The sequence below is a fragment of the Epinephelus moara genome, chromosome 17, assembly GCF_006386435.1.
Source record: "Epinephelus moara isolate mb chromosome 17, YSFRI_EMoa_1.0, whole genome shotgun sequence".
Lineage (NCBI taxonomy): Eukaryota > Metazoa > Chordata > Actinopteri > Perciformes > Serranidae > Epinephelus > Epinephelus moara.
Window position 1 is genome coordinate 4,470,888 of NC_065522.1, and position 16,313 is coordinate 4,487,200.

A 16,313-nucleotide genomic window follows, 5' to 3' on the forward strand; every position below is an offset into this window, starting at 1 on the left:
GGAAGACAAATAAAATGCTTAAATTATCTATTTTGTCCTCATTTTTCAACATTTCTTAATCAGCCTTGCTTATTTAACTGTTGAACTGCTGTATAAAGGTAATATCACACTCGAGCTCATGATGTTATACTTGTATATCGTCACGGCTGTGATTGTCTTCGGCACTCGGCCGAGTGTGATATTGCTTAAATATATATATATATATATATATATTTATATGTATGTGTGTATATATACATATATATATATATATATATATATATATATATATGTATATGTGTGTGTGTGTGTGTGTGTGTGCGTGTGCATGTGTATTATTTATTTATTTTTATTTACTGATTTATAACTGATAGGCTGTCTGACTGATTTCTTGGATGAATAAAAGATTGCCTATCACGTTCAATGGAAGGTTGCTTTTTTGGAAGTGACTTCTTCCATGTTCTTACCATAATGCCTAGTATATACATGTTGGGGGTGTGACTGTCTTTTTGGAAGTGGAGGCTGCAGTGTTCTGCACTGGGTGGTGTTTTAACTGATGGAATAGATTTGTGCTACTGCTACATTTAGCAGCAATCATTTAGTGGAAAAATTTGCAGGATAGTGTTCCTCCCTCCTGCCCTCCTAAACTAGATGACAGAGCCTCTTTAGGATCTTTCTAGATTTTTAATTTAATGAACTCAATTATTGATGTTAACCTGGTGGAGCAGGTGGTCGGAATGTCGTCATTATCATGATATACTTTTTTTTTTTCCTCGTAAAAAATTATACTTATCGAGAACAATATGAGATGGCCCACACCCAAGCCAGCCAAACTTTTTTTTCTCTTCTGTGCTACCAAAGATTGTGAAATGTTGGTACACTGGGCTACACTGGTTCTTACGTTACATTTTGGGGCACCTATCAATTAAAAAAAAGCCTTATTGTAGATTCAATTGAACAAGTGTACACTGTTAAATTGCAATTACTACAACAAGCCTATGTTATCATTGTAACACTTGTCATAGAGATCACACTAATACAACATATGGAGCTGACAGTACACAAAAATGTTATATGTAGCCAACATTAATAAAGACATCTGAATAAGGCCTACCAGGCTGTGGGAGAGGGGGAAGGCGTGTTTGGCCAGCAGCTCCACCACATCTGGATGGCTCTCCTCTGTCTTATAAGCAAACCTGGGACTCCTCATGTCCTGATGCAGAACAGAACATCCGAACATCAACCATCAGTGTCACTACAGGCTCATCACAGTTATGGCTGAAAGGATGAGATTATTCTGTGGTACCTTGCAGACCAGCTCCAGTCCTTTGGTGTTCTCTCCCTGGTTGGGAACGCTGATGGTCTCCAGTCTGCTGATGACTCCCAGGTTCACATCAAGAACAAACGGAGACTCCTGGATGAGCACAGACGGACATAATCAAACAGCTGCAAAGACACACAGTGCTACAGAGAGACTACAGTCCTGTGATTGTGAGTTAAATGTACTGAATAATAAATGAAATCTGAGGTACCCTTTCCACACTGGAGAAGTAGAGCTTGTAGTCTGTGATGGTCAGGGTTCCATTAACCAGACCACTGAACGGACAGATATACATTACATCCTTGACTGCACATCAGCATGCACACACACACACACAAAGAAATAAAGTTATTGATCTATGGACAGGTCATTAATATGTACATTCACTGTGATGTTTTCAAATATATACTGCCTCCTACATAATACACACGATGAATATGGACACAGGGGTGAGGGACAGGTGAGGTGCACCTACCTGTGGTCTGAATAGTCTCTCCTGGTAGCAGAGGAACCTGATTCTGAAACATTGTGGCCTGCGCCCCGTATCTCAAAGCTGGAAGGTTCTGTAGAGAACACAGACCTGTCAGTGGGACCATAACACCCAGCATGGACCAGCAGGCAGACCTGGACCACTGACACCTACACCAGTATTACTGAACATGCTGCTGATGAGGTTTTACTGAGAAGTAGTCAGCGATGACCACTAAAAACTAAATAAATGTCTGTCAAGATGAGCTTTTATCTTCAGTTCTCTTTCAAACCTTGCTCAGTATCTCACAATGGGAGGTACCTTCAGGTGTGACCAATCATGGAAACTTTAGTAATACCACATCTGTCTGAGAACAGACCAACCATCTAAGGATGCAAGGATCAGTCCGTCCCCCTTTACAAATGCCTGCAGCACCCAGACTGTCACTTTTGCTTTGTTCCCCGTACAGATCATACAGGCTCTTTAGCTGTCCTGATGATGGATTTTCATTCAACTGGCTTGCGTTGAGCTCAGAACTAGCCACTTCACACTGCTGCAGCTTTGCTCTGCAATATTCTAAAATGCCACGAATCATTGGTCTGAACAGGGCTTAACGAAACAAGCTAGCATGTTTAGGTGAGCTGTATATGTCTGTTCCCCTATCCTCTAGGGGGAATGCGGGTGGTTTCAAGGTTTGACGATGAGTCCTGCCCTTGCCCAGCTGCATGTGGAGTCACCATATTGGGGAGAGACCCCCATCCTCTCTGCATTACATGTATGAGAGTGAAACATGTCCGGGCTTCGCTCAAAGACATAGAGTCCTGTGGGCACTACTGTACCATTTTAGTGAGGATTCTTGAATGCTGCTTGAGAGTGTAGGTCAGTCTCAAAAGCCGACCCTTGCCTCTCCGACGCTGTGGCCAAGCCCAGAGAGAAGCCAAGTCCTCAACTCAGAGGGTGGTGACAGAGAAAACAACAAGGATGAGGTTAACCTGGTTGTCCTCGGCAATTAGGAGAATGATGAGGATGCCATCCTTACCCCCGCTCAGTCGCGGTCCAGCAGCTCCATTGGAAGGGAGGCACAGCCTGCTCCCCAGGAAGTCATATTACACAAGGTGTGTAGACAAGTAGCGACTAAGTTAATAAGTTGACTTGGCCCACATCACTGGATGACAAGGGGCCGGAGAGAGATTTATACGATGGCAAGATCCTGCCTTCTTGTCAAGATGTCTTACTAGGTGGTGGAGGCTGTAACTGCGGGCTCACTCCACCAGGAGTATGGCCACCAAATGGGCCCAGCTCAGGGGCATTTCTGTGAGGGACACACACATTTTTTCGGTATTACCCCCTGGATGCCACTGCGCCCTCACTGGTGCACTCAGTCATGAGTATGGGTTCATGGTTAACTGTGTGCTAGCTGATGGGCTGGACTTGTGGTGTCGACCTTTGTGTGTTGAGGTGTTATGGGCTAAGGAGCATGCAGTTCAGGAGTGGGCATCATCTTCCAAAGCGTGATACCAAGCGAGGTTTAAAAGATAACTTTAGGTCACCAGGGTAACCCTGGTTCTATGATAACAGATAGAGGTATCCTACAACACACAACATGAAAGACATATGCTTCTGAATGGCAGGCGGGATGCGGCAGGCATTTGCAAAAGGGGACGGACTGGCCTGTGGATCTGAAAATGATTGGTCTGTCTCCCAACAGACATGGTGTTAATGGAGCTTCCATGATTGGTCACGCCTAAAGGTGCTTCCCAAAGTGAGATACCTCATGCAGTTATCAGAAAACCAGGTTTCCAGTGGTTATCTTGAAGGTTTCTCCCTCTGGAACTGTATTCAGAGGACACCTGCTGCAAACTAGATGAAAAAAACACTTTTCATGCTAGAGAGCATGCACCAGTCAAAGACAAAGAAATTAACTATGCCACTTTACCTCTCATGAACACATAAGACTTTCATATATATGGATTGACAATGGAGATGTAGTAGAATGCCATTCACTAATCAGACTCGAAATCTGTCCAGTAGCAGTGCAACATAAGTCAGCTCAAATGATACTGTAACACATTAAATGTCCTCATTTTTAAACTCCTATGAATTAAATCAATAAACATTTTCCTTCAGAGTTTGCTGACAGAGGGACAGAGGGATGCCGTACGCTGTAAATTGTGATTAGTGATATTCGGCTTCATAAATACAATTGAATTGAATTGAATTGAATTGAACCTGAGAAAAAGGAATAAATACATCAAACGTTGGGGTAAAAAAAGGTTTTAGTTCTTGGAAAAAAACATAAAATTTGTGCATGTAATTTTAAAAGTTACACGCACTTGTGCATGTACACATTAAAGTATTCCGAGCCCTGGAAAATGACCTCTCATCAGTCTGGAGATAACCAATCAGCTATTTGAAATTTCACTCAGGAAACAGAAAAACCTCATTCAATGACTATTTTGTCTGCTCTCCCCTTTTGTCCAGAGACTGGACAAACACAGTTCCTATATTAATATTATACTGATAAACTGACTGATGAAAGAAAGATGTCATGAACTCACTGTTGAGTAGCTACAACAGAACAGGGGTTACTAAATTATAAATAAATGTAAGAAAATAACTGAGGGAACACACACACCTGTTCTACTGAGGTGCTGGTTCACAGGCAGACATCAAAACCACAGAATGAAAAACCTACACACTCAGACATTTATTCCAACTAATAAAGGTCAATAAATCACTTCATGAGTGTACAGCTTCTCCATTCATACTTTATTTTACTATATGATAAATGCAATATTAGATAAATGGGGATAAAACCACAAGGTATACACACAACACTGAGGACAGAGAAATATCACAGGAATATTTCAAAACGTTAAGGCAATGTTAAGGATTAGGCTACATCGAAAAGTGTGAATTATGTTAAGCTCTCAGTAAAGTCAGTAAGTAAATAAACTTTACCAGATAGTTGATTTATATTTCTATAATATCCCTATATCATGAAAATAAATAGTATACCAGTGCTCCAGTGAATAAGTATTTCACATTTACACAGCAGAGTATAAGATATTCTGATTTATAGTCTCTGGTGTGGGTCAAGTTTCAAAAACACTGAACCCCCAGTCTGGTTAAATTACATCTGTCAAACTGCAAACTTGTTTATTACATGTGGTATGTATTAGCTGTCATTCCTCAGGACAGCAGCACTGCAGGAGGCTGAGAGAAGGAGCAGGATGAGGCATGCAGACCAAGACAGAGTGAGGAGGAGGTGAACAAGAGAAAGGACAGACAGACAGACAGACAGAAAGAGACTTGCCAAAGCATTGGAAGGATGCTCAGAATCACTTTCTCCATGGTAACAAAGCCCTTCATCTTGTGAATCTTGCTGCCGGAGAGAGCCAGCATGGAGGAAGTGAGAGACAGAGGAAAAGAGACATTATACAGAAAATAGACATTATTCTATATGTGGGATCCCGTTATTATTGTCACTCCCCACTCTCTGCTGTGCTGAGCTTGGTGTGTTCGTGTAGGGAGTGACGAGGTTAGGGCCTGTAAACACTGGAAATATTCAGCATTCACATAATTATATATTCCATATGAGGTGGCTGGCTGAAGTCCATGTCCATGAAAGTAAAAAATATATATAATAAAATAAAATATATAATATATATATATATGTATATATATACACATATACACACACACACTAGGTCTGCCCCTCTCAAGTCACAGATTCAAATCGTTGGCTATGATGCCTGACAGGAGCTTCCATGTTGTACAGAGCAGGTTATTGGCCAGTAGTTGGATAGGACTGCACCCTTCTAGGGATCCTTCACTATCAGGACGGTCTGTTGGGTCAACCACTCTGGATAGGTCCCATCCATCGGCTTGGTGGAGAACATCCTATTTATTCTCCTGGTTTCCTCCTCTCTTGTATATCTCTTAAGGCAGGTAGCCAGAGCTGTGAGCCTTTGCTTGGCAGTCTCCAGTGCCTCAGGTATAGACAGTTTCCTGTACTTTTTAGGGATCTTTTTCTTCCTTACACCTTTTAGTAGCTCTGAGACTTGACTGACCTCTCTCTATGTCGCCTTGATCTTGGCCTCCAGCCTCCCTCTTCATGGAGGGTAATGCTTTTTGTCAATCAATCAATCAATCAATCAATCAATTTTATTTATAAAGCCCAATATCGACAGCATACGACATCCCTCTGTCCTTTGGACCCTCACAGCGGATAAGGCTGGCTCATAGTGTTCATCTTGTAGCCAAGTATCTCTAGGATCACTGTTGCTGTGGCGTTTATCAGCCGATTTGTCTCAGTAATGGGTCCTTGTGGGGATTGTACGTAGTACTGCATACACATCATCTAGCAGACTTTCAGAGGGTACTTTGTCACTTAGCCTTGGTAATTGGCTTCTGGGGTGCTGGGATTCCAGCTTATTCATTATTTTCAATCTCAGGTCATTGGTCCTTGCTGAATTTCCCTTCGGGGATGAATTTGAAGCATCCATACATCCCAAATCCTCTGCATGTAGCCCCTTTTGCTAGGGCTGCTTGTATAGTAGCATTCCAACAGTTGCATATTCTCTGCTCTAGTCCATCTATCTCATCTCTCTCTCAAGCTCTTTTACATGTTGTTTGGGCCATTCCTGAGCAGTTTTTGTGGTGTGGCATGGTACAATGTCCTGCTAGGTGGTGGCCACTGCCACTGGGAAGTGCCTTTGCCATGAGGGGATGCACTTGGTCTGCAACAGTGTTTTGAAAGGTGGTGCATGTCAAGTGGCATCCACATCAACGCTAGGTGCCAAGCATTCCCAGGCAGCAGACCATTGCATTGTAACAAGTTGATCAAGGTTATTCACTTCATCTGCCAGCAGTTTTAATATTTTGGCTGATCTGTATATATATCATATCGCATATATATATGTTATATACCATATATACTGTATAATGAGTAAATTTTATGACAATGTATTCCATAGCTGTTGAGGGTGACCAACACTGTCATCCAGTGAGCCACACACTGTGATAGTCGCCATCTTCCAGGGAAGATTTAAGTGGTCAACCAGCTGCAGAAGTGTTCCCCTGCTGGAGTTTCAGATTTACACTTGACTTACACCTGATTTAGACATTTTGGTGTTGTAATTTTCCTATTTCATATTCATATTCATATGATAATGCTCATAAGAGAGTTTTGGAGTAAAGAACAAAGAAAAAGAAGAAAAAGGTACAGAAAAAAAAGGAGACCAAGCACACTGAGCTGGGACTGGCAGAGATGTCTACAGTGGGCCTGATGGAGGAAGTACTAATGCAGGAAGCACAGTTAAGCTCTGCCCCCAGACAGTTCATCTGCATACACCTCAGCCACACAGTCACATCCTGTTTACTCTACATGAAGTAGTCTGTTTGCACATTCAAGTCAAAGACACTGAAACAAACTGTTGTCAGATTGAGCGTTCACTTTCACCTATACATGACATGCTGTGTGGTAACTAGACTTTATTATGATCTTTGCATCAGTGTAGTGAAGCACACAGATTTATCAGGAGGTATTTCATGATTTGCTGGATAATTCATGTTTGTGTATCTTATCCATAAACAGTTCCTCAACTTATTATCAGTAAGTAGTCGAAAGCAGCTTTAGCTCAATTTTGGACCAATTTTAAAAAACTGTTGTTCCCATTAAGCCTGGTATACACTGTGTGATTTTTGTCCCAGACAAAAGTTGACCAATGTGAAAGAAACGTGGTGATATCATTGGCTGTGGCTCTGAAACAGTAGTCCAATGTTACACAGTAAGAGAGGTTCAAGTATGGCCGTTGTCACGGTCTTGCGATCAAAGACAGCCTGTGATAAAATTCTGACAGTGTCAGAAATTTGGGATGACCATCTCACTGTGTGACTGCTGTTGCAACCTACTTCTACTAACCAACCAACAGAAATGCAGCATGAAATGATGCACTAATCAGCGCAACAATGCTAAATACTCGTAGATGCTAATAAATACACCCTGTAACCCAAGGTTATTAGATCCATGTTGCACAGTGTTGCTGTACTAAACTTATATGATTGCTAAAAACTCAGTCTGTAGGAGGTTTTAGTTCAGTTACCCTTTAAGCAAAACAACCCTTTGTTTAAAAATACATGTGTCTGAACTGTATTGTTCCAGAGGACAAACTCATAAGACTACAATTCTTACCCTTGGATTCAGCCTCTTGGACATCTGGAGATTAACAAACCGAATACACAGGACACACACACACACACACACACACACACACATATATAAAACAAATGTAGTTCACATGAAATGGAAGTGACTATATATTTACTGTCTGATATCAAACTGAAGATTACTTTAACTGTATTTTTATTGTTAGCAAACTCTATCATTGAAACTGACTATGTCAAATAGTCCAATGCAACCATTCTGTATTTGGTGACAGATAGGTGCAAACACAAAGGAGCCCAAAGCAAATGCAACAATGTGGATTCAAATATCCAAGCAAATACAACAACCGGAAGCTGCTACAATAGAGGAACAGAGCTGCAGAACACTTTTGTAAAAGCACATTTAAAACCAAGCAGCAGAAAAGTGCTACATATGACAGACACAGAACTTCATTCCACAGAAGTGCTCCATAACATTAAATGGCTCTCAGTAACGTCGGGCTCAGACTACAAAATATCAGCCCTATTATAGCCCAGTGTTGCTGTCGGCTCAGATCATGAATGACAGTGAGTGTCTTGGGGATAATCCATTGTTTCATCTCGTGTAGTGTGACATAGGAGACGACAACTGATGCTGCGTCTGGGACGCCTCACAACATCCCGACACAAAGTCTAGCATGTATGAATTATTATTTTGTCTTCCACAACTTCTCCCGTTACAGCCCTCACTTTGACCAATAGGAACACAGAGCGATCTGCTGCCGTGGACACCTGTATGGCACCAACACCCCAGTCTTTTTGATATTTCCTCTAGGGATGTTACCATGACGGAATAAAAAAAAAAAAAAGAAAAAAAAAGAAAAAGAAAAATGCTGGCATTAAACAGCAGTGGAACTTTAGCAACCTGCTGAGTACCGCCAGTAGCGTCAAGCCAGCAAAGAATGTTATTTCTTCATAATGGAGGATATAAAGGAATAAAATTCACAGATAGTGCTGGGGCTTTTACTTGCCACAACTGCAGGTACCAGCTTCATTTGAAACAGTCTAAATTAGAAACAGGCCTTAATTTATTATTCCCTCTGTATTTTCTACTTTTTACTTAAAGGATAACTTCGGTATTTTTCAACCTGGGCCCTATTTCCCCATGTGTATGTGTGCGTATGATTCATGGGTACCACTCGTTCTAAAATTGGTTCAGTATTGAGCCGCGAAACGAGCTAAAACGGTAATGGGGGCAAATGCGTCCCGTATAAAAGTGCTTTTTTTCGCCACTGACCGGTTCAGATCGCCAGTNNGGGGGTCTGCAGTGCTCACTTCTCCCAAGATGACTACTGCCAACCGAAGAAGAGAAGACATCCAATCCCGAAACACCTCTTCCTCAACTAAACGGCTGCCCCACGAGTAGAGAGAGCTACAGACACAGTGGAGCAAAGCTCATGACATCACACAGCCCAGAGGTAAGGGAAAGGCTAGTATGCTATTTACAGAGATAGCACTGGCAATCTGAACCGGTCAGTGGCGAAAAAACACACACTTCACACACACATACTCATTTACAGTACCCAGCGGGGCCGCCCTCCCCCTTTCTGCTCCAACACTGACTGACAGCTGACTCCACTCATAGCACTCATAGCACTCATAGCACTGGCGATCTGAACCGGTCAGTGGTGAAAAAAAGCACTTTTAATGCGCAAACTTATACGTGACACATTGGCCCCCGTTACCGTTTTAGCCCGTTTCGCGGCTCTGGTTGCATCCGCCTCCCTCAATACTGAACCAATTTTAAAACGAGTTGTACCTATGAATCATACGCACACATACACATGGTGAAATAGGGCCCAGGTTGAAAAATACCGAAGCTATCCTTTAAAAGCCCCTTATAACTTCAGTTTAGAGAATCCCGATATTTATCCCTATTTATCAGTCTAGATTGTTTTGGTATGAGTTGCTGAGTGTGGGAGATATCGGCTGTAGAGATGTCCGCTTTCTCTCCAGAATAGTGGAACTAGATGGCACTCAGCCTGTAGTGCTCAAAGTGCCAAAAAAAAAAAACACATTTGAAAAACTCTACAGCAATGTCTCATTCCAGAAATCATGACCTGGTAACTCAAGATAATCCAGACCCTGTTGTGAGCAATTTCATGTAGGAACTGTTTTGTGTCAGTCACAATATACCTGCCAACCGTATTACCACAGAAAAGGAGCACCACTGAGCTAGCTAAAGTTACAGCTCAGCCAAAGAGGATGCCATTAATGTTGAATTTCGTGCCGTCTTGAGGTAAATTCTCTCGTCCATGAGTAAAAGCACACCTCTTTCTGTGGAGTGATATACATACTGATACGCAGAACTAAGTACAGTGTATTCAGCAGCTAATATTTTGGCGCATAGGGCGCACCCATAGACTGTGTAAAAATCAGCTCCTTCAGGATGTTGTAAAGTCACAATTGCAACAGCAAACAGAAATTCAACCAATCCCCGTTACTGCACGACCTTGCAACTTTTCCGCAAATCTGACCAATCACTGTAGTTTCCTGTGAGTTTCACCAGTCATAGCAATCCCACACACAACATCACCAAACTCCCTGCCTTGTTTTTAGTTGTGAAGAAGCAGACACGCACAACACGAACATCTCACATTTAACAACAAAATTACTGCTTAAAACCTCACAGGATTAGCTGCCTTCAGTTTTTAATGAATTTAAAAAAAAACAAACAAAAAACAATATTATTGCAATTTTCACTTGAATCCGCAATTTCATTGCAAAAAAAAAAACCTAAAAACTTTGCAACATGCATAGCTTTTTTTTTTTTTTTTTAGAAAAGCTGCCATGAAATCAGGCATTTTAGCCCGCAACAATACCCCAAAAAAAGCCCCTGGAGGGTAAGTCCTGGAGGGTAAATGGCTACAGTGACTCCCGTTTTAAAGCCTAAAGTTTGGCATTGTGGCCATCACCATATTTGAAAGAATACAAACAGGTGTGTTATATAAAAGTTCACCTCCGTACTGTTGTCATGAACAGAAAAATAAGCTATAGAGGGCAAAACCATTTTTTGTACCAGGGTGTTGTTTACATGTTCATTTCTGCTGTAAAGTTGGCCATTTTAACATGGAGGTCTGTGGAGACTGACTCACTTTTGAAGTGAGCCTCACATGGCCATTAGAGGAACTGCAGTTTTTGGCTCTACGCGTTGAAGGTGCCGCTTGGGTGCACCCAACCAAACATTGCATGTCTTACACCACTCTACTGGTTTAATGACAAGTTTGATAAAACAAATAAGTACTTAGCTGCTGACAGGCAGAAGCAGAGAAGAAACTGTAAAGCAGCTCAACAGTAGCTTATTCAACAATGACAACAGCTGTGATACAGTACATTCACATACACTAAACACACAAAGCTCTGCCCCTGCACACACAGCACACATGTGCATACATATTGCCATTTGTGCCAGCCTTACCATGAGATCTGGTCTTCTTCTGGCCTATCAGTTATAAAAAACAAACTGATGAGTAATACTGTCAGCAGTGCGAGTGTGTTTGTTTGTGAGTGTGTGTCTGTTAGCTACCTTGTTGTCCCTGTTCACAATGTCAGGTGGGACCGATCCTGAGATCTGACTGGAGATGGTGGCTGCAATCAACTGTTTACACCACTCTACATGGGAACCTGTTGGACTGAACAGACAGAGGCGAGAAAACTATAACACCAAAACTATAACAAAATACTGTTTTTTTCCCTATTCCTATAACATTACCATTTTTTGATTGCTGTTAAGCTGCCATGAGTAAAACTCAACACTTCCTGCACAATGTAGTGTACAGTGTGCATTGTCCATTAACGTTACATTGCAGCATGTTTTGAGGGCTGCAGCGCTTTCGCTCAACACCAGACCAATTTCAAAAATGATAGATCAGTTGGACACAAACATATGGAAAAATAGGGTACAAATACCAATGTTACCCTTTTATTAACCCGACTGATTGCACTTCTGCTCAGGGTAAAGTTGGGTAGAGCTATGCTGGAAATAACACACGGTCATCAATGTTAGTAAGTGCAAGTTATGCTGCCTTTACATGTGCAACTAGACACAGAGGAAGAATCAAGCACCTCCACTGTCATAAAACAAAGTCTGTTCAGGTTAATAAGTGAAAGCACCTGGCGGCTATACCATGGGTGTACAGGGCCTTAAATACCTTACCATGATATATGCTTATGGACTGTTCTTTGTTTATTAAAGGAGGCGGCTGGGGTGTGATGTACAAGTTTGGCTTTTTTAAGTGTTATTATTTTGATTTTTACTTGAGCCTCCCTGAGTGAGTGAGGGAAATGCATGACCCTCCCTACACCATAAATAGGCCCTCACCATTGTTTTTCTATATTTACACCAAATTGAGGTACTGGAGTCAATGTAATAAGCAAACAGCACACGATTTAAGGGGAACACCACCCAAATTAAGAATTCCAATATGTTGCTTCAATGGCCTTGGTAGTTAAATCAGTATTTGTGAACATAACATACTCTCTCTCAAAGCCAGAAACCAGAGAAGTAAGTCTCAAACTTGTAATGTCATAGAATATAAATTCTGGAGTTGCTCCGTAGACAATGAATGGGTGCCTGACTTTGTGGAGCCACAGAATGTTTGTTTTATTTTCTATACCCAAATGAGCTTAATTCAATTCTAATGTTCTCAGTTCTGAAACAGAAAATGTACCCATATACTCAGAACATTCCCCTGGGTGTTCTTAGTGTCACCTGGAACAGTGCATCCCAACAGATCTACAAACCTGACACATTTACAAGTCACTTGTGGTCCATTCAGAATGGACCTGCGACCCACCAGCTGGGAACCACTGCTCTAGAGCGTATTTTACCATTCAATGTCTATGGACCCTTTAAGGGATGACATCACAATGATGTCATTTTGTCAGCTGGAGGCAAAACAGGACTCGAGCGGTACATTTCGACAGCGAATCCGAATTTCTGAATGGTCCAGTTTGTGCTACAGTGTGCTCACACCCTTGCAATGAGTGATCCCGACTGCTCCCTAGAGACTCGAATTATCCTTCTCTATTGTCGGTAACAAGCCAACAGAACTTGCTTGCTAGCACTAGCTAATGTCTGTGGAGGATTGTTTTGCCTCCAGCTAAGCCCCGCCCACCAAAACCATCATACTGTTTACTATCAGTAAAAGAGTCTATGGATTAGCTCCAGACTTTATATCCTATGACATTACAAACTTGAGTTTTAGCACTCGAGTTTTTGGATTTGGGAGAGTGTTGTTCATGTTTGCTAATATTTTTTGGACTGTTCTGGGCCATAGGACTAACATGTATGAAATTTGAAAATGGGCATAGCTCCCCTTTAAGAGTTACCCAAAATATTTATTTTTGCTAATTTTACAGTTTCTGACTATGATAACCAATGGGATCTTAGTTTATTTTAATTTGACAGAAAGTATTTATTATATACCAAATACAACCATTTAAAGTTGTATGTCCTTCCCCTAAGCCAAAATAAAAAACATAAGTCCTTCCCCAGAGCTAAAAATATTATTTAACATGCCTCCCCTATTTCTAACCTAATAACGAACTCCATAATATAGTGCATGTTCTTCATTAAATATCAATTTTGTTAAATTGGTGGTGGGGCTAAACTACGCCCGGAACCCCCAGTGGCTTGATTCAGGCCCTGATCTCATTTCCTATTAGGACAATTTTATTTAAAATGTATAAATTATGGACGGTCATGCTGCATTCCTAAACATACTTAGCGACGCCCACAGTGCATACTGTGTTCTGCATTAGCTGTAGCTAACATTAACGTTACTCTACACTGAGTGTTTTACAGAGATAACACTAGCTGTTAGCTGTCTGTTAACCAACTGGCAGACCACACTGTTGTGTCTGACAATATGTTGTGCTGTCGTCTCCTTGTTCTGTTACAGTATAATGATTTAAACACGCTTGTAGCCTACACACCGCTAGCTACTCTATCATCGCTGCTATACTGTAACGTTAAGGTACCGTTAACTTAGGCCAAACTCCATTAAAAACCGGTAGTATGTAGCAGCCTTTGCTTATTAGAAAATCTGATTTAAAAGTTGATATTTCAAAAAATGTCTGCACTGGCTTCACGCCGAATTAAAGACAAGACCGTCTTCATTCAGGAAATTTGTGCAATATTTAATCGAGACTTGAATGTTGCGGAATAGCAGGAAACTGTAAATGGTCGACATATAGCCTAATATATTCTTGTAGGACCGAGCCCACTCACCTGTCCAGGGTTTCCCCGGCGGATGGTGCACTGGCCGGCGAGCCCCAGGGCTTTCTGTTCGGCCCTGCTCCGTCCGCCGCCCCGGCAGCTCCGGCCTGTTTCTCCATCTGTTTACTTGTAGGTCACAAGGGGCGGAGGCAGGCGATTTCCTCTGCTCCGAGGATGCGGGGGAAATTAGGCTTTTGTTTAATTCCAATGTCCGCCCTCAGCTTGCGTGCCTGTTTGTTCTACCGGGGCTCGGGGCTGTCTGTGAAATTAGTGTAAATGCTTCCTGTCATTTGGTTATTTGTGCTTCCTCCTCACTCGCATCTCTTCCTCGCTCTGTAGCTCCGCCCATTTACAACACGCCGGAGATGCGAGGATGAGAGGAGGCACGGGCAGCCGGGTCCGTCATGTTGTGGCTTCCACAAGTGCGTGGACATGAAGTGACATGTTCAGATGTACCATGTCGTTTGGGTTGTCTTGTCAGAGCTAGATTTAGACTGCTGTGTTTCTCTGTGGAGCTCGTATTCACTTCCTTGTAGAAAAGTGACGTGAAAGTAAATGTGAAACTATATCTAACCTATGAAAGAGGAATGACATAACCTCCACCAGTGTTCATCATCAACATGGCGCTGTTTCTTTTAGAATATGAAATGAGATAATTGGTTGAAAATACACTACACCCACTGACACATGACAGTTAATGTGCTGCTATAACAGCTTCTGGTTTCAGGCTTTCCATGTGATGTTCAACCTGGCTGCAGTAATTTGCTCCAATTCAGACACAAGATCAGTAGTCCCTTCTTCCTTAACTACACACATAAAGGATGCTACCAAATACACACCTAGTATCACTTAGTCTAACCACATTCACCAGTGACAATGGATCAACTGATAGGTGTAGAGGCTGTAGAAACAGTCCAGTTGCCAGAGGAAAATGATGGCATTGATACATTGATACATTTTTGCATGAATGGATTGCTGAACAGGCCTACAGGGCACAGGCCCAGGGGCCTAAAGTGTCAGGGGCCCACCTGGTCTTCACCTGCAAAATGTCACTCGAAAAGACATACCAACCTGAAAGAGACTCAAAATGATCACAGAGACCCAAAACGACTACAGAGAGATGCAAAACAACCACAAGGAGCCACAAAATGACTAAAAAGAAACATAAATGCTTAGGTTCATTATACATTATTCATAACTGTTTATCTTGGTACAGGGTTGCGAGGGGCTGGAGCCTATCCAAGCTGACATTGAGCAAGAGGTGGAGTACACCCTGGACAGGTCACCAGACTGTCACAGGCCTGACACACAACCACTCCAGCTCATGTTCACACCTATGGGCTATTTACCTGACTTGCATGTCTTTGGTCTGTGGGATGAACCCGCAGAAAACCCACACTTGCACGCATGCAAAATCCCGTAACAACTACAAAGACACACAAAATAACTATAAAGAGACACAAAATAACACAAAATAACTATAAAGAGACATACACCAACTACAAAGAGACACAAAAGACCACGAGACACAAATTGATCTAAAAGGGACCGAAAGCAACTACAAAGAGACACAAAACAACTACAATGAGACACAAAATGACCACAGAGAAACCAAAAGCAACTACAGACACAAAATGGCCAGAAAGACACACAAAGCAACTACAAAGAGACACAAAAGACAACAAAGAGACACAAAACCACAAAGTAAGGTGAATCAACTACAAAGAGAAGCAAATCAGCAACATAAAGATCCCAAACAACTATAGAACCTGTGTGTCTTGCTCTTACTGTATGTGAGAGAGGTGGTGGGGCCTTCAGCATGTCTGTGCCCAGGGGCTCACTGTCCCATTATCTGTCCATGCATTTTTGCAAACCACGGATAGGTTACATTTGTTTGTTTTACATCAGCGCTTCTAAAGTGACGTAGTAAATGAGCTGACTTTGTCATCAGGAGGTGGAGGGAATGGTGGATGGTGTGAAACCTAGGCCAGATGCCTGCCACCCCGCAGACCACTGTTTAAAACAAACAACAAAAGCGGGTGTTTTTTGAAGTGAGTCATCACTGATTTTCCAGCAGGGATTGTGCCATAACCTTTATCATGACCAAGTGGTTTTGG

At 42.0% G+C, this 16,313-nt stretch overlaps 1 protein-coding gene across 8 annotated transcripts in view; it reads right to left on the minus strand.

The window, feature by feature from the left end:
• mtmr1a (myotubularin related protein 1a) overlaps positions 1-14,541 on the minus strand; it is a 23,017-nt gene extending 8,476 nt beyond the window's left edge. The window contains exons 1-9 of one of the 8 annotated variants that reach the window (XM_050066415.1): positions 14,209-14,541; positions 11,503-11,608; positions 11,395-11,418; positions 7,966-7,989; positions 5,086-5,154; positions 1,776-1,863; positions 1,512-1,606; positions 1,286-1,393; positions 1,094-1,192 (exon numbers count right to left, since the gene is read on the minus strand). In XM_050066415.1, the coding sequence (XP_049922372.1) occupies positions 1,094-1,192; positions 1,286-1,393; positions 1,512-1,606; positions 1,776-1,863; positions 5,086-5,154; positions 7,966-7,989; positions 11,395-11,418; positions 11,503-11,608; positions 14,209-14,315 (720 nt within the window). In that variant the 5' untranslated portion in view covers positions 14,316-14,541. The remainder of the gene's footprint in view (positions 1-1,093; positions 1,193-1,285; positions 1,394-1,511; positions 1,607-1,775; positions 1,864-5,085; positions 5,155-7,965; positions 7,990-11,394; positions 11,419-11,502; positions 11,609-14,208) is intronic. The other 7 variants (XM_050066418.1, XM_050066416.1, XM_050066420.1 and 4 more) reach the window with 7 other exon arrangements.
• Positions 14,542-16,313: the final 1,772 nt, after the last annotated feature.